This window comes from Antechinus flavipes, chromosome 3, assembly GCF_016432865.1.
Source record: "Antechinus flavipes isolate AdamAnt ecotype Samford, QLD, Australia chromosome 3, AdamAnt_v2, whole genome shotgun sequence".
Classification (NCBI taxonomy): domain Eukaryota; kingdom Metazoa; phylum Chordata; class Mammalia; order Dasyuromorphia; family Dasyuridae; genus Antechinus; species Antechinus flavipes.
In genome coordinates, this window is record NC_067400.1 from 229,223,681 (window position 1) to 229,248,098 (window position 24,418).

At 35.4% G+C, this 24,418-nt stretch overlaps 1 protein-coding gene across 1 annotated transcript in view; it reads left to right on the forward strand.

The window, feature by feature from the left end:
• The window catches only part of SLC9A7 (solute carrier family 9 member A7), a 208,797-nt gene that overhangs the window by 136,539 nt on the left and 47,840 nt on the right, over window positions 1–24,418 (forward strand). The window contains exons 11-12 of the mRNA XM_051984627.1: window positions 8,546–8,657; window positions 11,631–11,784. Coding sequence (XP_051840587.1) covers window positions 8,546–8,657; window positions 11,631–11,784 — 266 coding nt within the window. The remainder of the gene's footprint in view (window positions 1–8,545; window positions 8,658–11,630; window positions 11,785–24,418) is intronic.

Genomic DNA, 24,418 nt, shown 5'->3' on the forward strand with positions numbered 1-24,418 from the left:
ATGTACTAACAGTAAAATCAATAGTAAAACAAAGCCATAAATTAATTAGTTTCAGTGCTTTAGCTTACCTCTCCCACTGCTTTCTAAGGAAACTTATTTTAATTCTTCAGGAACTTTACTGTTCCATGATTCATAGTTATATAGCAATATAATAAATAACTAACAAAATAACAACATACTAAAGAAAGATCATAGCTAGAATCACTTCAAATCCCCATTACAAATGACTTTTTTTTTCACTTCTGAGAATATGATCTATCGCCATTTAGTTCATTCAGGATAAGAGTCACTTCACAAGAATCATTTTCATTTTCATCAAAAGATAAAGTTTACAATCATTTTTTTAATAAGTTCTTCTCCATTTTTTTTTTTTTTGTTTTCTCCAGCCATGACAAGAAAACAATCTTTTCTCCAAACTCTATAGGAGAAACCTTTGAAAAAGATTGCACTCTGGAAAGAATAAACTTTTCCTGAATCTAGTTAATTAATTAAAAAAAGTTCATAACTCACAAATTCAACAGGTGGGGATAAAACATATATATATATACCACAAATTGACTAAGAGTTTTGTTCATTAAAATTGAATACCTAAGTTTATTCTGAGGACCCTTTGAGGGTTTAAACTGAATCTTATCTAAAGAAGTATACTAAAGACATAAAATGGAAGGTAAGGTGATGTGATCTCAGCAGGATCAAGATCTCTCCATTCTGCCAAGTCAAAAGAGACTCTTCCAAGCCTATAGTTAGAACCTTGGGTACATGCATCCTTTCAAAAAGTTAGAACATGAATAGTGTTTTGTTTCCTCAGAAAGAAATAGTTCTCTGAGAAAGACAGAAATTGACCTTTTTTACAATAAGACACAGAATGATGTGGTGGAAAAAATACCATTCAAAATCAAAGATTTGACTGCTAACCTTGATTTTATCATATTACATGCAAATCACCTAATCTTTCTGTTCCTCAGTTTCTAAGACGTATTGAATACCTATCCTGTTGTAATCTTATAGGGTAGTAGTTAAATCTACAAATGGGTCTGTGATCTCATTGATTTGCATGTTCCCTTAAAAGCTTATCCATGCTATCTAGGTTTATCACAAGAGATCTAGCCAGTATTTTAGAGATCTGTCTCACTTCCTCTTAACATGACAGGGATGCTAGTAGACAACATGGCTTATCTAGTTATCCTTGCTCCTATCATTTGAACAGCCCATCATCTTTTTTAACCCCTATATTTCCCTGATGACATCCTTTATGCTCGTTTTTCTTTGTTGTTCTTTATTTATTTTACAATGCAGTCAGCTCATGGCCTTCATACGCCTTTCCCAATGCCCTTTTAGGAAATTCAATTCTTCAGAGACTGTAATGTTTGTGACTTTTATTACCCTACATATTGGTAGAATATTGGTAATAAATAGGTGGGCCTTTTGTTTTCAGAAATTTGGAGTCAGTTATAGGAGCTTTGCAATACTGCCTGTTGGTGTACCACCTATTGAATTCTCAGGCCAAATTGTTAGCTTTTTCTGTTATCTGTTGTGTGTAAATGCATATGTGTGATTAGATATATGTGTAGATATCTACACACATGTATATATTTTATTATAATACAGTTGTGTATATTAGGTGAGTCATACACATATATCAATATATATTTTAGATGGTCGTGTGTTTATATTCTTCACAATATATATTCTGCATAATATGTATGTGTTATATATACATACACATATGAATGCTCTTTATGTTGTTTGTCCAACTACATTGACAAATGACATTTTTCAACCATCTTGTATTTTCTATATGGATGGTTAGTGCAGAGACTTTGGAGTGGTTACAGATTTCTTACAGTTTTCCAGGGAGTTTGATGCAATTAGTGTGTTTTTCACAGGTTGAAGTATCTTCAACATCCATTAAGAATCCTTTTTCAGGGGCAGCTAATTGGTATAGTGGATAAAGCATCAGCCCTGAAGTCAGGAAGACCTGAGTTGAAATCTGACCTCAGACACTTAACACGTCCTGGTTGTGTGACCCTGGGCAAGTCACTTAATTCCAATTGCCTCAGCACAAATAAATAAATAAATCAGAATCCTTCAGCTTGTATTTTATCCTTCATGACAATGGCAAAAAATAAATAAAATAAAAAAACCAAAGAAGTAAAAAACTTAAGAGAAGTTGGCAGATATGCACAGATCAGTCTGGATTAATATTTTGATCAGAGGATTCTTGTAAAGTTTTTTTTTTAATATTTCAAGAAATCTTGAGTAATTTTAATTTATGAACAGGATGCACTTTGCTAAAAGAGAGTCTTTAAGGTAGTATTTTTGCTCTGTTGAACCAAGTGTTTAATTATAATCAACAAGCAGTACACAGAGTGTGAGCTAGTGTTTCTCCATCTTTTTGTCAGTGATAGTAAAGATCATGTCTTTTGTAGCATATCAATTTTAAAAATCCATCTATTATATACTATTACTTTCATCAGGAATGCCCCTGATTTGTGTGTGTGATGGTTTTCATAAACCTTTATGTTATTAGGAGAGTAGGCACATATATTATTAATTGTTGACTGGTTTTTGTTTGCTTTTTTTTTTTTTTTTTTGATAATAATAATGTGTGGAATAGAGATAAGGTGAAGAACTTACAGGAATGTACGGATTCTTTTTCTGTATTTTATTTTCATTATTTCTTTGTTTCCCTTATGGGAACCTGCCTTATGTGCAGGTTCATATTTACTTGAGCCTTGGCCGGCTATAAACATATTTACTTAACCTGAGCTGATGACATTTATCAGTATTTGACATTTATCAATATTTAGTCTATTAGCTTGACCACTATCTGCTTGATTAATCCTGAAGGCCTGATTTTCTGTTTCCTAGCAATCAGGAGATTTTGGGGAAACAGAAACCTTCCATTCCAATCTCTCTGAATAGCAACAACCAATTAGATGCCTCCCCCTCCCCTTCTCAATGCTTTCTTATTTGTGATATAATCTCTTCTATACAAGATGTATATCTTTACTACTTCTTTAGCCTTCCTACCACGAACTTTCTCTTTCTTATCTCGTGATGGGACAGTTCATCCTCCGGAGATTTTCAATAAACAATTTTTCTGCTTTTTACTGAATGATCTCTGAATAGTCATTTTGGGTAAGGGTCTTCTACATCCCTCACAGTAAGGTCTAAGATTTTTTTTTCCATGCCTTTGGTATCTTTCAGATAGCTTGGGAATTGATTCTCCAGCACAGATCTGTACACCTTTACCCAGCTGTTTTCTCTGTTTTTGTGTATGTTAGATGCATTCTGACTTCCTCTGTAACAGCATCTGGGACTGTAATTTAGGGTCCAAAGGTGGTAGCACTGCTATTCTTATGATTTTTTAAAAAAAAGTTTGTTATAAAAATCCTTGCTGATTGTTTCCATCTTTCTTCGATTAGTTGTTCTTTTTCCATTTTTGTCCTTAAATGCTCTTGGGGATAACTTTGCTTAGTTAGGTCTCTTCCAGGCTTTCTATGACATAGTTTTGATCTTAGATTTCTTTTCTCTTAGAAGGTGAATTATGCTCATACTCCTTTACTCCTCTATCATCCTTCTCTGCATTATCTGACAAATGAGTTTATAATAAGGACAAACCAGTGTTTTCTTTAGTGGCCATATGTTTCTGCTTGACAAGAAATTCAAGTGTTGCTAAGATGCTTTTTAAGCTCGTTTGATTTTTTTTTTGTTATGACAGTTGATTTGATTTGTAATTTCTCTTTCGTGTTATTGTAATCAATGTATGTGTCATTTCTTTCATCCATATCTGATTTTTCATCATCACTAGCTTATTTAAGTAGATCAGTTTGAAATTGTTTTAATTTCACACCCTCTCTTCCCCCCCCCCCCCATTCCTATCATGTCTTTATATTCATCTTTGTCATTGCATTAACAAATCAGCGGCCTAACTGGACACAGGTGATTCGGAATGACTTCTATGTCAGTAATGAGTCATTTCCTGTCAGTTAAAACAGAAGCTGTATTATTTGATACTGGGAACATCTAGTGCCTACTGATCCTTTTCTCAAATGAAAACATCTCTGAAGTAGTCATGAGGCTTCCAGGTAATCTATAAGACTCTAGTTTCTCTCATTCCTTATTCTTGACCTATATTTTTTAATATATTTCTCACCATCTTTGCTTGCTCTCACCTTTGGATTGAAGTCACAGAGTGTTGCTATATTTTGATTTCATTTTAAGGAACTTACCAAGTTTTATAGAATTTTCCTATTCATCCTCCTTTGCAGCAGATAATGGTCCATAAACTGCAATTATTTATGTAGTAGTCTTTTTGCAAATAATTATCATAATGAGCAAAGTTTTCATTTAAATCCCAGCTCTTCTACTTTTCTATCAATGTGACCTTGTCCAAGCCACTTAATAAGCATCTAGGTAGCACAATGATTGAATTCTTAACTTGGAGTCAAGACTACTTGATAGAGGTGCTTGCTGTGTGACTGGATATAGTTTCTTTATCTGTAAAATGTAGGCTTTTCTAATCAGAAGAACTCTAAAGTTCCTCTTTTCTCTAGTATGTGATGATCTTTGACTTGTGACAATTGATCAAGTATCATAAGAATGTCCATTTTTACCTAGTATTAGAATAATTCAAGGATTTGTGATTTCATTGACAAAGCTGCTTCCTGGCTTGGACCTCTCAATCTCCCTATTACTTAGGAGTAAGCAAGCAATCAGCAAGCATGTGCTAGCCCCACTACTAAGCTCTGGAGATAGAAAGAGGTTTAAAAAAAAAAATACTTGCTGTTTTTTAGGACAGAGGTGTCAAACATAAGTCCACTTGTGACCTGCAACATTTCCAAGTGCACCAAAACCAGATTAAGATGAAAATATTTAACAAAATAAATAGAAATATCATAACACAAATGATGTTGATATGTGGTTTTCTAAGTCAATTTGTAGCCCAGAAATGGTCCCCATTTCTCTGTGAGTTTGATATCATGACCTAAGAGCTTATATTCTAATGAGAGCCCAGCATGTATATACAGAATAGATAAAAGGAAACGAGCAGGGAAGGTAATAGAGATGGATTTGAAGTCTTTTGCTCTCTGAAATACCTCATTTTATGGTCAACCAACCTAGTTATAAGGATTTCTGATCTTAATTAGACTCATCCTCAGATCATAGATCTGCAGCTTGTCAGCAGAACTATTATCAAATTCTTTCTGATTTGATAGAACTTACTAGTACTTATGTTTCCTTAGCAGAGCCTCCAGTTCTTAAGCACCATTTCTGTTTGGCTGAAGTTGCTACTCTATAAAGGCCTGAACTCCCCAAAATGATTTCAATAGGACAATGGGAAGTCCCCGATGCTCGGGGTTTGGGAGGGTGGGTTGTTTGTTTCTTCTTTCTTTCTTTTCTCTCTCTCTCTCTCTCTCTCTCTCTCTCTCTCTCTCTCTCTCTCTCTCTCACTCTCTCACTCTCTCACTCTCTCACTCTCCCTCTCCCTTTCTCTCTCTGTCTCTCTCTCATGGAGAGTTTGATGATCAGAGAAGATTATGGCATTCTAACATTTTCTCCTAGTAGCCTGAATTACCACTTTTCCATATTTACTAGGAACTAATTAAATTCTAAGCCAAAAAAAGGAAATGAAAATTGATGTCTCTGTTATACAAAACTGATTCTCTGAAGTCTCCATCAGCAGAGCCCATCATTACTTTTCTAGGAACAATGATGAATCGGGTCACTGGCCCATCTGTGGCCAGTGGCTCAAATTTGAAAGACAGCTTGCTGTAGCCATGGAACAAATCAAAGCCAGCTGTCTTCCAGCAAGGCTTAGATCCAGGTCTTGGCCCCATTAGCACCAGGCTAGAACAAAGAGAGCTAATTGGCTGATGGAGAAACACAGGGGAAGATTTTGTAAAAAGAAAAAGAAGGTGGGCCAAGCGGATAAACATTTCCTTCCTTGATACAGCTGCATAGTTTTTTGAGGGAAAGGAACAGTTTACTCATGTGCATTACCATTACAGTATGATGTTTCAGTTTTCATTTGGCTTCCCTTGAATGGAAAGAAGCCTGAACACTTGTGTAATCATTTCATAAATGATATCTTTTTGGTCTTGTTAGGATGGAAGGATTTATTTCTCCCAATTAAATGTTCTTTGGCTTGGGGGAGATTGTCTATAGAGATGAAGCCAAAGCAGGAATTCAGGATGTAATAGTCCAAATTACTTTGTCCAGTTCTAATGAATCAGAGGTCTCCTGTGACCTTGGATCTGAAGTTTTGCCCTATGAGGAGAGCAAACACAGAGTTCTGCCTTTAGATGTTCTTTTGATTGTTGTGTAAGAAGAACATATTATCCAAGTGCGTTTTAACAACTTTGTTGTGGTATCATTTTTCAGTCACATCCTACTTTTTGCGACTCATTTGAGTTTTTCTTGGGAAAACTTTCCTTGTCTAGTTCATTTTACAGATGAGGAAATTGAAGCAAGCAGGGTGAAATGACTTGCGCAGAAACACACAGCTATTAAATGTCTGAGGCCAAATTTGAATTTGAAGTGAATCTTCCTAATACCAGGCCTGCCATTCTATCTTCTGTGCCACTTGGCTGCCCCTTTAATTACTTTAGAAATCCACAAGCCCAAACTTCGACTTGCAGATTTATCTATATAGATATGGTTATAGATTAATCTAGAAATTATCAATGGGACACAGATTACTTGGCTTTAAACAAAATGAGACTTAATGTGATGAGGATTATGGGGAACATTGGGATGTGCCTTTCATTTTGTTAACTTGATCTGGGATGAGTTGAGTGATCTAATTGAGCAGCTAGTGTTTGTATTGTGGATAGAGTGAGAAACTTGGAATTAGAAAGACCTAAATTCTATTCTGCCTTAGTCACTTATAAGCAAGTCTTTTAATGTCTTTTTGCCTCAGTTTTCTCATCTGTAAAATAGGAATAATAACTTCTACCTCATAGTGTTGTTATGACGATCAAATGAGCTACTACAAAAAATACAAAACTTACAGCACTATATAAATGTTAGTTTTTATTATTACTATCTAAAGCAGGAATCCCTCCTTCACATCTCCAACTGGTTATTCAGTAACCACTTGAAAGTCTTCTGTGAGAGATTATTCACTATCTTCCTAAAGAGCCTATTCATTCCACTTTGAACTATTTTCACCATTAGAATGTTTTTCCTTATGTTAAAGCATAATCCTACTTGGTTCAAAGTCCTATGTAAACTTGGTGTTTTGATTTTTGGTGGTCAAGAGATCATTCATGCATACTTGGAGCCTACCTCTGAGTGTTTATATACATATATCCTTAGCTGTTTCTTGTAGAGACAAAGCTATTCCTTTGGGACAGAGAAAGGAAAAATGCTTCTCTAGGTGACCGTGAAAGAGTTAGTTCTCTGTAAAAGCTTGGGTACAGGTGGGACAGGAAGAACAAAATCTTTTTTTCCTTCTGTTCAACATCAGCATGAGTTTTTCTTCAGATCAGAGGAATCCCAAATTTTGTAGTGTTCTGTTAAATTCAGTGAGTATTAAAAAGTTGATGCAGCTAATTCTTATAACTCAGCTATAGAGTTCCTCCTCCCCATTCAAATTTCTCAAAAATGTTACACTTGGGGCAGTTAGGTGGTAAGTGATAAAGCACCAGCCCTGAAGTCAGGAGGACCTGAGTTCAAATCCGGTCTCAGACACTTAATACTTCCTAGCTGTGTGACCCTGGGCAAGTCACTTAATCCCAATTGCCTCAGCACCCCCCCCCCAAAAAAAAAAGTGGGAAGTCTCCCACATTAATTTTTGTGATGACTCTTGGTGGCATTTGACTTCCACCAGAAGAAATCATTCTTTTCCCCTTCTAATTATATATCAATTGTGTTTGTATGTAATCCGTTTTCCCTTGATTACTATAAATGCTTTGAGACAGCTTTCCTTTGCATTTACTGGCTATTTCTAATTATATCTAGTTATATGTCTGCCATCTGTTTACTGACTTTTCTGTTTTAGTTTGAACTTTTTACCATTTGGCTTTGGGGCTACTTTTTTCCCCTTAATCTTCTTCCAAGAAAATGTTTCTCAGAGTTTTTCCATGCTGAACCTGACCGAGAGCCCTTTGGATAGGGATAACAAGGGCTTTACCATTATTATATAATTATTTTAAGTATAGGTTCATCAGCTGTGAATTACTTCATGTGATAGATACAGTTTTAAATATTTGGTTCGAAACTTTAGGACATTATTTTTATGAGAGTGAAGTTTTGTAATTTCTAATTAGGGTTCATTACTGAAGGAAGTAGTTGGAATTGAGTCTAGATGTCAAGACCAGTTTTCAGGTTAAATTGTTTCATTGCTTTTTCATTAGTAATGTAAAAATCTTCTGATCAACTGACCAATAGTTTGTAGTGTGGGCGGAGTGAGGAAGATGGGAAATCCAATTATACCTGTAAGGTGGGAAGGAATTCCAAAGTTCTTTGCTTTTTTGGAAGTATTTTGAAATGTTCTATCAAAAACTTAGTGGATTCTTAACCTCTACCTGGTGATCAGATTGCCATCTTCCTGGGAAGAGCTGCCCATATTTACCCTCTCTCCTTCTTCTTGAATCTGGGCAGAAGACACAAGATCGGGTGGAACTTTCAGCACATGATGATGTTTTCAGGTAATTTGTTTTTTGGGTTTGGTTTTCTTTTTTAAGTAGAACTTGAGTGTTGCTCAAATGATACAAATGATGTGCTTTATTTAATAGGATTTATAAGCTTTTCTAAAATAAGGATCTTTGGATTCTTTTCTGTATCATCTATGGTGTATCACCATATAATGGAAAGAGCTCTGGACTTGGTGTCAGGATGATATAAGGGAAGGGAAAGGAGAAAAGGAAGGGGAAGGTGGTTATCATGAAATAACTATGTGGCCTTCAATAAACCATTTAACTTCTCTAAACGTCTGTTTGAACATCTATAAGATAAAGAAAGTAATAATCATACTACCTACCTCAGTGGATTTTTGCATGAGATTTGTATGAGATTGCCTATATAAAGGGCAGTTAGGTGATACAATGGTTAGAGTACCAGCCCTGGATTCAGGAAGATTCGTTTTCCTGAGTTCACACTTGGCCTCAAAGAGTGGCTGTGACGTCCTGGGCAAGTCACTTAACCCTGTTTGCCTCAGTTTCCTCATATGTAAAACAATCTGAAAAAAGGAAGAGCAAACCATTCTAGTATCATTGCCAAGAAAATCCCAAATGGAGTTGGACATGACTGAAAATGACTGAACAACAACAATGCTATATAAATATGAACTATTGCTATTATTGTTATTTGATTCTCTCCTTGTTCTTATTTTTCTTATTATTGTGAGTACATATACCTTGTACAGTTCTGGGTATGCAGTTTGAAATACCTGTTCAGTTGAACTATTAATTTTTATGCTAAGAATTCAATAAAAAAAAAAAAAAGCAATCTTTTCTACCATCCTTACTAGCTCTTCATTCTGTTATCATTAATTACCCTCCCTGAACCAACTGCATTGTACCTCAGTTGCTTTTGAAGACACCAATTGTTGGCATGACAACCAACATGGTTCAGTATCCCAGGATGGCTTTAACTGCATCTGCAGTACTTCATCTGCATCCATAACCATGTCTATAACATGTCATAATCATTATTGATAAGGTTGACTTGGGATTATAAAAATAGTAAATATGTATATATATACATATGTTTGCTCTATTTAAGTAATGTGCTGAAATATTTGAACAGACTTTGTCTATAGGCCAACATAAGGTAATTTAGAATATATTTTAGAAAGAATTTTTAATGACATACCTAAAATATTAGGCTTTTTATATTTACCTTTGTGTATATATGTAATAGATCACTTTAGCAGTCTGATGAAGCCTAAAGACTTCATTCTCAGAATGTTTTTAAATAAAATAGGATTACAAAGGAAACTAGTTATATTGAAATATAGTTATTAAAATATTTTTTAAATGAGTTTACAGAGTCTAGGAAAAGAACTTTTGACTTCAAGGGATTATTAATCAGCTATATGTAAAACAAAACAAAAAAATTGAGTGATCCAGCATGACTCATTCTGAAAGTGTTACAATAGATAAGGTTTTACTATATAACTTCTCATTAACAGTCTGAGGACAAGGTAGAAATAGGCCATATTTACTTGGCTATTATGTACCCTATTTAATTCTTCCTCACTCCCCCAAAAAACATGTTTCCTTCTCTAAAACATCTCCTTGGGAAGCTAATGACAATCAGTTTACTGTCCAAAGGCAAGATAAGCTTTTTTTTTTTTTTTTTTTTTTTTTTTAGATTTTCCTAGGACAGAATAAAAGTGTGTTTGGGAAATCTAGATTACAATTAAATTTTGCCTCTGGTTTATCTCTTGGAGTATATTTGAACTGAGCCTTGAAGGGATGGGTGGGGTCCCAAGAGGCAGAAGTGATAAAGTAGATCATTCTAGGAATGGGGGAAATGTGGCTGTGGCACATGCACTTCAAACTTGCAAGTAACCTCTTACCAGTGGTAAATAGATATAGTTACTTAATGCAATGGATAGAGCACTGAATTTGAAGTCAGAAAGTTCTAAAATCACCTGACTTCTAAATGGGAATAAAATAGCATTTAACTCCCAAGGTTCTTGTGAGAATTAAATGAGTTAATATTTGAAAGTTACTTTGCAAACGTTAAAGTACTAGATAAGTGCTAGTGATAATGAGAAGGAAGAGGAAAAAAAAAAGGAAAAGGAGGAGGAGGAGTTGATGATGGTGGTGGTAGTATAGCAGCAGCGGCGTCAGCATAGTGAACAGAATGCCAGACCTAAAGACAGAAGATTCATTTTGCTGAGTTCAAGTCTGGCTTCAGAGATTTACTAGCCAATTGATTCTATTTGCTTCAGTTCCTTAATGAATGAGCTAGAGAAGGAAATGGCAAACAATTACAGTATTTTTGCCAAGAAACTTCCCCTCCCCACCGTAAAAAAGGATCATAAACAATTAGATATGATTAAAAAGTTATAAACAAGAACAATAAAAATTATTAATTGATTCTTAATAAAAAAAAACCCATTGATTTTTCTTACCTGACTGCTAGGGTAATGGGGAAATGAATTCAGGAGAAAGAATTTTGATACTTATTTCTAAGACATGCCTATTTAAGATTTATTATATGTTAACTTTTCCTCCTATTGTTGATTTGCCAGTGAAATTCTGAACTGCTTTGAGATTTGTGAGTTAACATTCTAATATTTTTTTTTTGTTGTTATATTCATTATGGAGTGTTTTTCAAGCTCCCAGCAGCTGTATCCTTAATTTTTGGGAAGACTTTGGACTCCCTTTTCACAGGGATTGGTTATTTCTTTTCATTTTCTTAAAGAAGCAAAAGATGCCTGAATTGTGCCCATGAAAAGCTGGCATGGTGTTTTTTGCTGTTTTTCACTTGATCACTATACAAAAGGAGGCTCTAAATGTGAAGAAGCCCCTCCCCTCTGATTAATAAAACTTTTAGAACCTTAGATGGAATTAGATGGCATTTGAATCATTTTTTGCTGATTGGTTCTTGGGAAAATATGTTGTCACTTACCTTGTAATGCATATCATGGACTTTGTGGGTCTCCACAGGCCTTCGGGGAGCAATGGCTTTTGCATTAGCCATTCGGGACACTGCCACCTACTCTCATCAGATGATGTTCTCCACAACTCTCCTGATCGTCTTCTTCACAGTTTGGATCATCGGAGGAGGTACAACTCCCATGTTGTCATGGCTGAACATAAGGTCAGTCAAAGGGGAAAGGGATTCTTGATTTTTTGACTAGATAGCATGTGCTAAAAATATTTTTTTTTAATGTTTGGTGAATATGCTTTTGACTTTTTCTTTTAAGAAGTGGAATAAGACTGTAGAGTGTTTTGAACTGCTGTAGAGATGAGTGTTATGTCTTTTTAAACCTGCTGAAATGACATAAGGAGGGGCAGCCAGTGGAAAGAATGCTAGCCCTGAAGTTTGGAGGACCTGAGTTCAAATCCAGCCTCAGATACTTAACAATTCCTAATTGTATGATCCTGAGTAAGTCACTTAACCCCACTTGCCTCGGGGGAACAAATTGATATAAGGAATATGTCTAATTATTAGGAAATTTGAATTTCTCAAATGTATGAAAGGGACAAACTCAGGTTCAGATTTTAATGTCAATTATCATTTATCATATACCTAATTTGTGCACAGGCACTGAATTAAATGTTAGAGATATGAAGGAAGACAAAAAAGAACTTGTATTCTCAGGGGGAATGCAACATGCGAACAATTATGTACAAACGAGATATAGACAGTATATTGGAGATAATCAGCAGAGAGAAAGTTCTAGAATTAAAGGAACTGGGAAAGCTTCTTGTAGAAAGTAGGACTCTAAGAAATAAAGGAAGTTTATTAATGAGGGCCATTTGGCATTGTCATGAACATGTCAGCAGAATGAAAAAGAAACAACAGCAATTTGGGATTTGTAATATAGTGGAAAACAGCATATAGTAGACCATATCTTTTTTGTATGTATTGTCATGTTATGAGAGGCAGCATGATATATTGGATAATATGTTGTTCTTAAAACCGAGAAGAAATGGATTTGAACCTGCCTCCATTACTTACCCAGCTTTATATCCTTGGCCATGTTACTTATTCTTTCTGAACCTCAGTTTCCTTATCTGCAAAATAAGGATAATAATACTAAATTAGCTCATTGATATAAAGTGCTTTGCAGATTTTGAAAGCTGTTAAATGCCAGTTTTGATTATTATCCCTTTCCAAATTAAAATATAAATGTATGTGTATATGTGGTGTGTTATGTCTCAATACTGTGATAACCTCTTGTTGTGGCTGGTGCCTTCTGTTCTGGAAGGGTGTTTCAGATGAGAAAGGATTTCTTATCATTAGAATCGGTTTTTCGTTTGACTTACTTTACCTCTAGTATTTCCTCATTTGAGAAGACCTATGTTGGGTCAATCTCAGTTTTATTTTCTTATTTAAACTTTTCAAAATAATTATTAATTGTTTTCAGTCATGTCTGATTCTTCGTGATCCATTTGGGTTTTTGTTTTTGTTTTTATACAAAGATCCAGGAGTGGTTTGTCATTTCCTTCTTCAGATCACTTTATAGATGAAGAGACTAATGCAACTGAAATAAAATGACTTGCTGAGAGTCACACAAGTAATGTGTATCTCAGGAACAATTTGGACTTAAACCTTCCTGACGCTAGCCCCAGCACTTTATCCACTGTTCCCCCTACTTTCCATAGCAGGGATGTTATTTGCCTTTTAAAATATTCTCTCCTTTTCCAATTCTTATCTGTATGAGGCTAAATTGCCTTAATTTAGTTCAACCAGACCAACATATCACAAAAGACTGAATGCAGAAGCAGATAAAATTGTCAGATATCAAAAAGATTTGTAAAAAATGGAAAATAATGATACTCTTCTCACTAATGTTTTTGGAAAAGTTATTGTTCATAAAAATATGTTAATATGTAATTGACTTATAAATGAATTAAGATTTTAAATATTATCACTTTTAATTTTAATTTCTGATGTGGTGAATATAATACACATAAACAAAAGTTCTCTATAGTTTTCAGTCAATTTTAAGAGAACAAAAGGGTTCCAAGAACAAGAAGTTTGAAACCGCATTTATTTAGCATCTATTGTTCTCAGGGGTTCTCAGACTTTTTAAATAGGGGGCCAGTTCACTGTCCCTCAGACTGTTGGAGGGCCGGACTATAGTAAAAACAAAAACTTTGTTTTGTGGGCCTTTAAATAAAGAAACTTCATAACCTTGGGTGAGGGGGATAAACGTCCTTAGCTGCCACATCTGGCCCGCGGCTGTAGTTTGAGGACCCCTGTATCTAGGTGGTGGCAATATAAAAATGAAAATGAAACGGAACTTGCCCTCAAGAATTTTATACATTAAGCAGGGGAATTAATATGTGTGTTTGCAACATAAGACAACTAGGTGGCGTTATAGTGCATAGCACACCAGACCTGAAGACATATTTCTTAGTTCAAATCTGCCCTCAGACACTTAGGAATAGAGTGATGCTGAACAAGCATCGTATTGGTCTCAGTTCTTCATCTGTAAAATGAACTTGAGAAGGAAATGGCAAACCAAGTCACTGTCTTTGCCAAGAAAACCCCAAATGAGATCAAACAATTGACTATGATACACATGGAAGAAATAAAGGTGATGGAGGAAAGTAGGCACTGGTAGCTAGAGTACTGCTGGGGTGAGGAGGGGGCACAAGAAGAAAGACTTATGAAGCAGGAAAATCTGAGAAACTAAGAATTCTGAGAGGCAGAGATCAGGAGGGAATCCATTCCAGGCACAGAAAATAACTTGTACTAAGGCGTGGAGATTGAGAGTAGGAGTGTCAAGTTTGAGGAACAACCAAGAAGAGCCAGGTTGGCTGGACCAAAGAGTTTGTAAAGAGGAGTTATTGACAATTGGAAAAGTGAGTCAAGTCATGAAGGCCTTTAAATACTAAACAGAGATGTATGTATTTGATCCAAAAGAAAGAGGAAGTCCCTGGAGTTTATTAAGCAAGGGGAACAACATATTCAAACCTATACTTTAAAAACAAATCTCTTTGGTAGTTGAGTGGGGGATAAATTGAAAGGTTCCTTGATGAGGTAGCTCATCTGGGGATGAGGTAGTCACTCTCCTGGCTCTCAAATTCTATGATTCTGAACCTTTGTTTCTCATTTGTAATCATTAGTGTTGCTAGTCATAGTTCTAAAGACACCTGATTGCCTTCATCATCGAAGGCTGAATGGGGCTGTGAGGCAGGGGAGTTCTGTGGAGTAATGTTCCAGACAGCCAGAAGGTGGCAATATCATGTGGTGGAATCATGGTGATTGTGCTTTTCCCCCTTTTTTCCTTCAACTAGCCTTCAGAGTGGATTCCCTTAAAAACAATGGTTTCCTGTAGCGCTGTTAGAAGTCTGGTGGTGGCAGAGGCCTGGACATTCTCAGCCATATTTATGAAAGTGAGGAAAAAAACATGGTTTTGAGCCAGGAACACAGCCGGCCTTTGGGAGAACTGTGTTCTCAGTCTCATATTTTTTTCTGTTAAGTGTCTTCGTAGTTCCTATCCTAGATTGGTAGAAAAGGCACCGTAATTTCTCAACACATCATTCTTGCTAGATAATTTTTCCTTTGCTCCTTTGCCTCTTCTGTGAAAGGCAGTGTGGCTTAATGGGTAAGCAAGAGAGTAATATGCATTTTTTTTTTTTTAATTAAGCATCCATGTGCTAGGCATTATGCTAAGCATTGGAAAGACAAATGTTAAAAAACAAAAACAAATAATTCCTGCATTTAAGGAGCTCGTGCTGTAATGGGGGGAAGATGTCATACCAAAGGGAATTTAAAGTGGGGGAGAGGAAGAGGGAGAGAGGTACTTAAGTGCCTTACCCAAAGTCCCACTGGTAATACCCAAAATCTCAGTTTCTAAATCCAGAAAACAGAACAAAGTTAGGAAGGGAATTAAGAATGGCCAATTTGGACTCCTCCTCAAAATGAAGGCCCTGGGAAGAACTAACCAATACAAGAAAATCCTGACGAGATGTTTCAGGGTAAGAGGCCCTAGGCCTCTGAAGCAACTGAAGCCTGATAGCAAAATCTGGAAAACCAAAGGAGAAGGAGATTCTAACCATAATCAGAAATATCTTCTCTGGCTGTGAGACCCTGGGAAAGTCCTTAACTTCATTGTCTGCAAGAAACTCTTTAAGATTTTAAATTATGTATCAGATACTGATACACAGATAAAGTTTCCTTATTGGGAATTCAATGATATCTGTTGCAGGTCTGGTTCAAATAATCTTTTGTAGCTAAAATCAGGTGGGTGAGCAAAGTCTGAATAAAGTTCATGGGAAGTTACCACTTCTTTCCTCATCAGAAAAATAAGGGAGGTGGACAGAATGATCTGTAAAGTCTCTTCCAGCTCTAATAATCAGTGACTAGCCAATATAGATTTATCGTTGAGAATAGAACTTTTTTCCTTGAAGGATACTAAGATAATTTTATGGAGGTGGGTTAAAGACTATTTCCCCTGTCTCCCAATTTATATTTCAGATACCACCAGAACTTTATTTTTTTTTTAATCTATAGCCTAGAAATTCCATTTAAACATAAAATTTCCCTGCAAGAGGCAACACTTAAATATGTTATCTCATATTTTATGAGATAATTTCAGGACCTTTTTGGAGTGATGATTTTGTTGGGGGAAGGGTGCATCTCTTATCACCAAGTGGAGGGTAAGGAATAGAAAGAGAGAGAGACAGAAAGTGCTTCACCCCTTCTACATTACATTGTTGGAGAGGGGAAAATGATTTATCTCTTTTAAATTAATGTGTAGCTTAAGGTTGTATAACAGCTTCTCACAAAAAGTTGAGAACTTACATTCAAATGACTTGTTAGAGTTCTGGGGATAACAAAAATAATTGAAGGGATCAAAGCTAATAATATTATACATTATTTTTCTCTCAATTCAAGGTAGCACAAGCATGGGTATGCATATATAGCACATGTTTCTGTGTATGTGTGTGTGTATGTATATATACATACACATATCTATCTACTTACCTATGGGACAGGACCAGTGATTTCATAGAGATAGGGAACCCCCAGTAGGAAACCCCTTCTTCCCGTGCAGCTTAGTACCAACTTTGAAATTTAAGGAGGCACCTAGGTGGTTTAGTGAATAGAATGTTGAGCCTGAAGTCAGGAAGACCTGAATTCAAATGTGGCCTTAGATATTTAATAACTGTGTGACTTTGGACAAACCACTTAATGGCAAATCACTCTGGTACCTTTGCCAAGAAAGCACTATACAATATTACAAAGAGTTAGATACAGCTAAGCAACAATGATCTGCAACTTGAAATGTCAGAAGGTTGCTTGCAATACCGAGATATTAAGTCAGATGGTCAGTTTAGCAGTAGATGGAACAGTGGGTCTCGGTTCAAATACAAATTCCCATACTTGCTAATTGTGTCTCTGGGCCAAGTTATTTAATATTTAAGATTACTTTCTTCATCTGTAAAATGGGTATTATAGTAAATAGCACCTACCTCCCTGGGATATGAGGATAAAATAAAATAATATTTGTAAAGGGTTTCATAAGTATTTGCATGCTATGTAAAGACTAGCTATTACAATTATTATATCCAAAGTCACAGGTCTAGTTGCATTAGAAGTAAGACTTTCTGAGTCTTGTTTTCCATCCATACCTCCTTGCTGCCTCTTAGGACAACTGGCACGAGCTCCATTTTTTAGACGAAGAAATCAAGTCTTTGAATAGTTAGTTGAGTGGCTTGTCTGTGGTCACACTTATTATTAAATTAACATTAACATGGGACAGGTAGAAAGTGCAGTGAATAGAACACTGGTCCTGAAGTCAGGAGGACCTGAGTTCAAATGTGGCTCAGACACTTGACACTTACTAGTTGTGTGACTCTAGGCAAGTCATATAACCCCAATTCCCCACCTCACCTCCCCACATAAACAAGACTTATTAAATGTTTGAACTGGGACTGAAACCTGGGCCTTCTCAAAATCCAGTGCTCCTTTTATGACTCATGCCAATATTTTTCTTAAGATTGGTCTTAAATGGACAATTTATAAAGAGATTATTTGTTCTTCCTTTAGAAAGTAATAAAATAATGCTGAAGTAAATTTATGACAATCTTTTCAAGAGAGTACCCTCAAGTTGTGTCCCTTTTCCACAGAGACTACAAAGAAGTTCTGAGGCATATGAATACTGGGTTATCTCTAAGAAAGAATCTGAAAGACAAGATGTCTAAATGCAGCATATTTGACTAGTTGAGGCAGAATCAGAGAAGCCTAGAGTTGAGAAGGGACCTCAGACATCATTGGTCCTAGTTCATCCCTTAACCAATATTTCTCAAACTTTTTGATTTCAGGACTCCTTTATACTCTTTAAAATTATTGATAGTTACTATAGTAACGATTAAAATGGAGAAATTATAAAAAATATTTCACCCATTAAAATTAACTATCAATCCATTACAATTTTAGCATAACTAGAATATTTTTATAAAAAATAATTATTTTTCAAAACAAAAAACTATCGAGAAGAATGGCATTGTTTTTGCAAATCTCTTGTCTAACTTAATAAAAGACAACTGGATTCTCATATTTACTTTTGCATTCAGTTTGTTGCAATATGTTTTCTTGGTATATGAAAAAAATTTATACAAAATATATTTGTATAAAGTATCTGTTAAGAAGTATACGAAGAAAACCTGTTTCAAATGAAATATATCAAAAAATTTGACCTCACACAAAAATATATTTAGAAAATGCGGGAGAATTTTAATAGGTACATAATGCCTTAGTATTATTATGAAAAATTGTTTGGACTTTACAGATTCCCTGAAAAAGACTTGAGAACCCTCAGGGATCAATACACTATACATTAAGAATCACTGCTTTAGTCTAAACTCTGATTGGATTAGTAATCTACTGAAATTATCTTCTTTAACTCCATCACATAGTGAATAAAACTTAAAATACTTGGAGGCAGCGAGGTGATGCAGTGGATAGAGTGTCAGACCTGAAGTCAGGAAAATTCATGTCCCTGAGTTCACCTCTCAGGCTCAGACACTTACTAGCTGTGGGATTGTCACTTAATCCTAGTTGCCTCTGTTTCCTTATCTAAAGAAGGCAATGGCAAACTTCTCTAATATCTTTGCTAAGACATCCCAGTTGGAGTCATGTATTGTCAGATACAACAGAAAAGTAACTTAATACTGTATACTATTTACCCAGAATGGACTAAGTCTCATCCTCATTTCTGTCTGTTGAAGACCATGTTTTCCTTCAAAGTCTATGGGAGGTTTCATTCATCTCCTCCCTTCCCTCTTCCACTTTCTTACAAACTGCTCTTTTATGAAACCACCTCTTCTTATAATTCTCATCCTCTATAGCTTGGATCTTAATTATGTTTACATTTCCTGGTACTGGATCATAAGCTTTTTGTGATCACAGCTTGTCATATGTCATATGCTGATACTAATTGAATTTGTTAAATTGTGAATCCTCTCTGCTATTCTAATAATAACATAATAATAATTGGGTACTATTTTGTGTGAATTTATAATTAACAAGACCATGAAACCTTCTGTGCCTTATCCAATGGCCAGTGTGATTTACAGTGAAGAAAAAAATAAACAAGAACCCATTAACCAGCAAGGAAAAATTTAATTCAACAGCTCACTGAATAGCAAAAGTATAATCCTATTACCATCTAGTACTGAAAGCCTTTTCAACTTTGGGTAATAATAATAATAGCTAACATTTGTATAGGGTTTTAAAGTTTGCAAAATGTTTTCCATATTTCATTCTCATAACTCTGTGAGGTAGATGCTATTATTATTCCCATCTTATAGATGAGAAAACTGAAGCCGAGAAAGGTTAAATGAATCCTCTTGTACTAGATACCTGAATTGGAATTCAAACCTAAATCTCATTATTCTAAGTCTAAAACAGCCCACAGGCTACATTATATTCTTCAATGATGGCTTAAATCAAATTGAAATCTAATAGAAAAATATAAATAAGTAAACATATCAAATGTAGTAACATTATATATTTTTTTTGCTTTAGTGTTTTTATGTTTCCAAATACATGCTACATGCAAAGATAGTTTTCGACATCCATCTTTGCAAAACCTTTGTGTTCCAAATTTTTATCCTTCCTCTCCCCTCCCTTCTCCCCTAGAGAGCAAGCAATCCAATATAGGAGTTACATTACATTTTAAAACTGAGTCATTTTGTGACCCTCAGGGAATTTTATATACACTTTATTAATAGGTTTCCATTTGAATTTGCATTGCATTCTATTTTGTCTTTACAGCATCATAGTCAAGAAGCCATCTGATATCCTTTTTTTTTTTTAAATAACTTTTTATTGATAGAACACATGCCAGGGTAATTTTTTACAGCATTATCCCTTGCATTCACTTCTGTTCCGATTTTTCCCCTCCCTCCCTCCACCCCCTCCCCCAAATGGCAAGCAGTCCTTTACATGTTGAATAGGTTACAGTATATCCTAGATACAATATATGTGTGTAGAACTGAACAGTTTTCTTGTTGCACAGGGAGAATTGAATTCAGAAGGTAGAAATAACCCGGGAAGAAAAACAAAAATGCAAGCAGTTTATATTCATTTCCCAGTGTTCTTTCTTTGGGTGTAGCTGCTTCTGTCCATCTTTGATCAATTAAAGCTCTCTTTATCGAAGAGATCCACTTCCATCAGAATACATCCTCAAACAGTATCGTTATTGAGGTATATAATGATCTCCTGGTTCTGCTCATTTCACTTAGCATCAGTTCGTGTAAGTCTGACATCCATTTAAATGGCCCTCCAGTTTTCTGTTTCATAAAATGTTTCACAGTAAGCCTAAGAGAAAGGTTATCTTCCCTATTTTCAGTGATAGAAAGTTGGATTCACAGAGCTTTAGAACTTGTCCAGTATCACTTAGCACTTGTTATTCAGTTATTCAGTGCCTAATTCTTTATGACCCCATTTGGGGTTTTCTTGGCAGAAATACTGGAGTGGTTTGCCATTTCCTTCTCTATTTCATTTTTTCTTATAGATGAGGGAACTGAGGCAAACAGGGTAAGGTGACCTGCCTAGCTCTTAAGGCTTTGAGGCCAGATTTGAACTCAGGAAGAAAAAGAGTTTTTCTGACTGTAGGTCCAGCCCTCTGTCCACTGCACCACCCAGTTATCCCATGGTAGAACTAGTAAGTGGTATAATTAAAATTCAAATGTAGGTCCTCCCAATCCAAATCTATAACATCTAGTTATCTAGTGTCTCTTTGGACTGATGCTAGATGACCAGATGATACATATTCCTTCCTAACATATACCTGTGATAAGGTTTATTAATTCCTTTCATGCTTCAACCTAATTTTTGCTGTTTAAAAATAAATGTCTGTAACATTGTATGCTGCTGGGAAGAGGAAGCTGTAAGGGCACTTTGTCTTTGTTTGGAATGATACTAAAAAAAAAAAAAAACATAAATCGTAGATTTCTTATTTCCTTTATTAGCAGAAATGTATTCAGAAACACATTTGGACATACCTGAATCATGTACCCCCATGAAGCTTTCTCCAAGACTCCAGTTTTTCTTTATGAACATTATGGATTGTTATATTATGTAATATATTTTTGTATACAGAAAGAGTTATTGAAAGAGCCTTCTCTATTTTATCTACAGACAAATACTAACAGCATTGGAGAGAGAACAATTTATGGATTTAAAAAAAATTATGAATAGATATTTTTACAATTCACATGTGCTCATTCAGTTGAGATGGAGGCAGGAAGAACTAAGGATTCATATTATCACAGGTCCTATGCCAAAAAAAAAAAATTTAAATTAAACTGGCTGCCTTTTAATAAATACATTTATAAAGTTACATTTACAGAGTGAAAAGTGAATACATAGCACTTCAGATTCAATTCTGTGGAAGTATTGAGTATTAAACCATAACCAGATACTAGCTATTTTAGAATCTTCCATCATTAGCATCAATCATAAACATTAAGCAAAATTATCTTTATTCCCGCAACAGCTCAAAGTAAACTTCCAAATTCTTAGTGAAGTTTATTAAGTGTAGGTGCAGAACTTAAATATTCATATTGTTTTCTATTTCAGTCTGAAAATAAATTCACCACTTTTTCTGGACATTTTCTAGACATCTTATTAAAATTCCTAGTATTATGGTTTTCCATTATACAGTAGCACAGCAAACTTATATTATTTCACTTCCTTAGAAGTTCACATCTACTTACAGTTACCACTTTAAAAACAAAAATCTCCCATCTTCATTTCAAACACAGTTCAATTCTACACAAATTCCTGGTTTACTATGCTTAATCTTTAGGCAAAAACAGATGCAACAATTCCATTGCTTCTTTAATCTGAGCTCTAAATACCAAGTATGCCCTTACAAAAGTAGACAGGAAATAATGATAGATGGGGCTGTCTGACCCCTTGAGGTCTGTTTCTTCTGTGGCTGATAAGTAAAAAAGAGGCTTTTTTTTTTTTTTTTTTTTTTGAAGATTTGCTTCTATGAGCAGTTCAACACAGACATACAAGGCAATTAAACCAGGCAGTTTGAAAAGCTATAACTCTTGTTTTGGCTTATGGATTTTGATAGTTGTTCCAAATGTATGTTGGGATTTTTTGTTTATTTGTTCATTTTGTTTTGCTTTCTTTTTAAAGCCAAATCTGAATAGAATTCTGGACAGTATTCACGACTTTCTTATGAGAGTCAGAAAAAAATCATAGTGATAGACTAGTCAGTGTTCTGTGTTAGGTTCAGTTACAGGTCAGGTTATTGGAGTAAAACAGATGGCCACCCCATTGGAATGCACCACCTGGTAAGGGCTTCAGGGGATCAGACAAAATGGAAGTAAGTTAGGTAAGGGTTGTGCAGCATTTGAAAAGCAGAATCAACCTTGGGAAAGAAGGGAAAGCCAGATCATAAAATAAATAGTTTAAAATCACAAACCTCCTTTTTCAACAGGAAAAGTAAAATCAAATTCTAAAGATGTGAGCTCTGGAAAAGTGAAAAGGGAAAGGGATTAAACATTTATATAAAGCCTACTATGTGCCAGACTTTGTATCGAATGCTTTTAAAATATCATTCCCTTGATCCTCATAGATACTGTTGTTATCCCCATTTGGAGGGAAACTGTAGCAAACAAAGGTTAAGTGATTTGTCCAAGGTCACACAGCCAGTAAGTGTCAGTGGTTAGATTTGAACTGAGGCCTTCTTCACTCCAGTATTTTATTGACTGTGCCATCTATTTGCCTAAGGAAACAACAGATAGTTGAATTTGCCAAGCTTGTAAGAGATACTATTTAGTACTCTCTCAACTAAGTACTAAAAATTAATCCTGAAATAATTTTTAAAATTCTCTCTATTTTGAGGGGAGTAGGCAGGGCAAAGTTGCAATGTGGAACCAAATTTCCCTTTGAATTCCCTAATGGTAATAACGATGACTCACATGGACACATTTCCTACAGCAACCTCATACAATGATACTACACATATTATTATTCTTCCCATTTTACAGATGAGGAAACTTCAGTCACACAGTTGATAAGTGTTAGACCTTGTTTTCAAATCCAAGTCTCCTCAATATGAGTCTAGCACTAAAAATGAGAGCAGCAGACTTCTTTCGGAGATTGCCTTCAATTTAATTCCCGTAGGATAATTCTTTTTTGTTGTTAACTTATTACATAAAGTGGAGGATGTTACTGCAGGATTTTGTGGTTTTCTGGCAGTTTTGAACTTCTGTCAAGAGTAGGCTATTGGAACCCCCCATGTTACAAAGAACTGGAGAATGGTCCTATATAAGTTGATTTGCTCTTGGGTACAAAAACCTAGGACTCTCCAAGTTAGAGGTGCAAAGTATAGCAGTAAATTTAATAATAGAAGAATGGAAGTAATTGTCAAAATTGAATAGTATAAGGTAGAGGTCCTCAAACGACAGCCCGTGGGCCAGATGCAGCAGCTGAGAATGTTTATCCCCCTCACCCAGAACTATAAAGTTTCTTTATTTAAAGGCCCACAAAACAAAGTTTTTGTTTTTACTATAGTCCGGCCTTCCAACAATCTGAGAGACAGTGAACTGGCCCCCTATTTAAAAAGTTTGAGGACCCCTGGCATAAGGAAATATTATAGGAGATGAAGTGGCTCAGGTTTGTGCAGCATACATGATATATTTTTATAACTTCCTTTCATGCTGTAGTCTCATTGAGCTCATTTAAAGAAAGCTTTCATTCTGAATAAAAACAAAGATTAAATTGGATCTTGAGACAGTGTTGCATAGTGTGCTTTTTATCCATGTATATTGACAGTACTTGGATTCCAATTCAGCTTGCCATACTTATCAGTTCTGTGACTACAAACAGCCACTTGCCCTCCCTCAAAATTAGTTTGTTCTTCTGTAAAAGTAGAATAATACCTATTATGACTATCTCATGACAGGCAGGATGGCAAAATGAATAGAGATGCTACTTGGGAGTCAGAAAGATGGAGGCAAGTCATATAGCCCAAGACACATACTGGCTGCACCCTAGGCAAATTACTTAACCTTTCATTGTTGTTTTTCAGTCATTTCCAGTTATGTCCAATTCTCCATGACCCCATTTGGGGTTTTCTCGGCAAAGATATTCCGAATGGTTTGCCATTTCTGTCTTTAGCTCATTTTACAGATGAGGAAACTGAAGCAAACAAGATTTTAATGATTTGCCCAGTATCACACAACTAATAAGTGTTTGAATCTGAATTTGAACTCAAGAAGAGAAGCCTTCTTGATTCCAAGTCTAG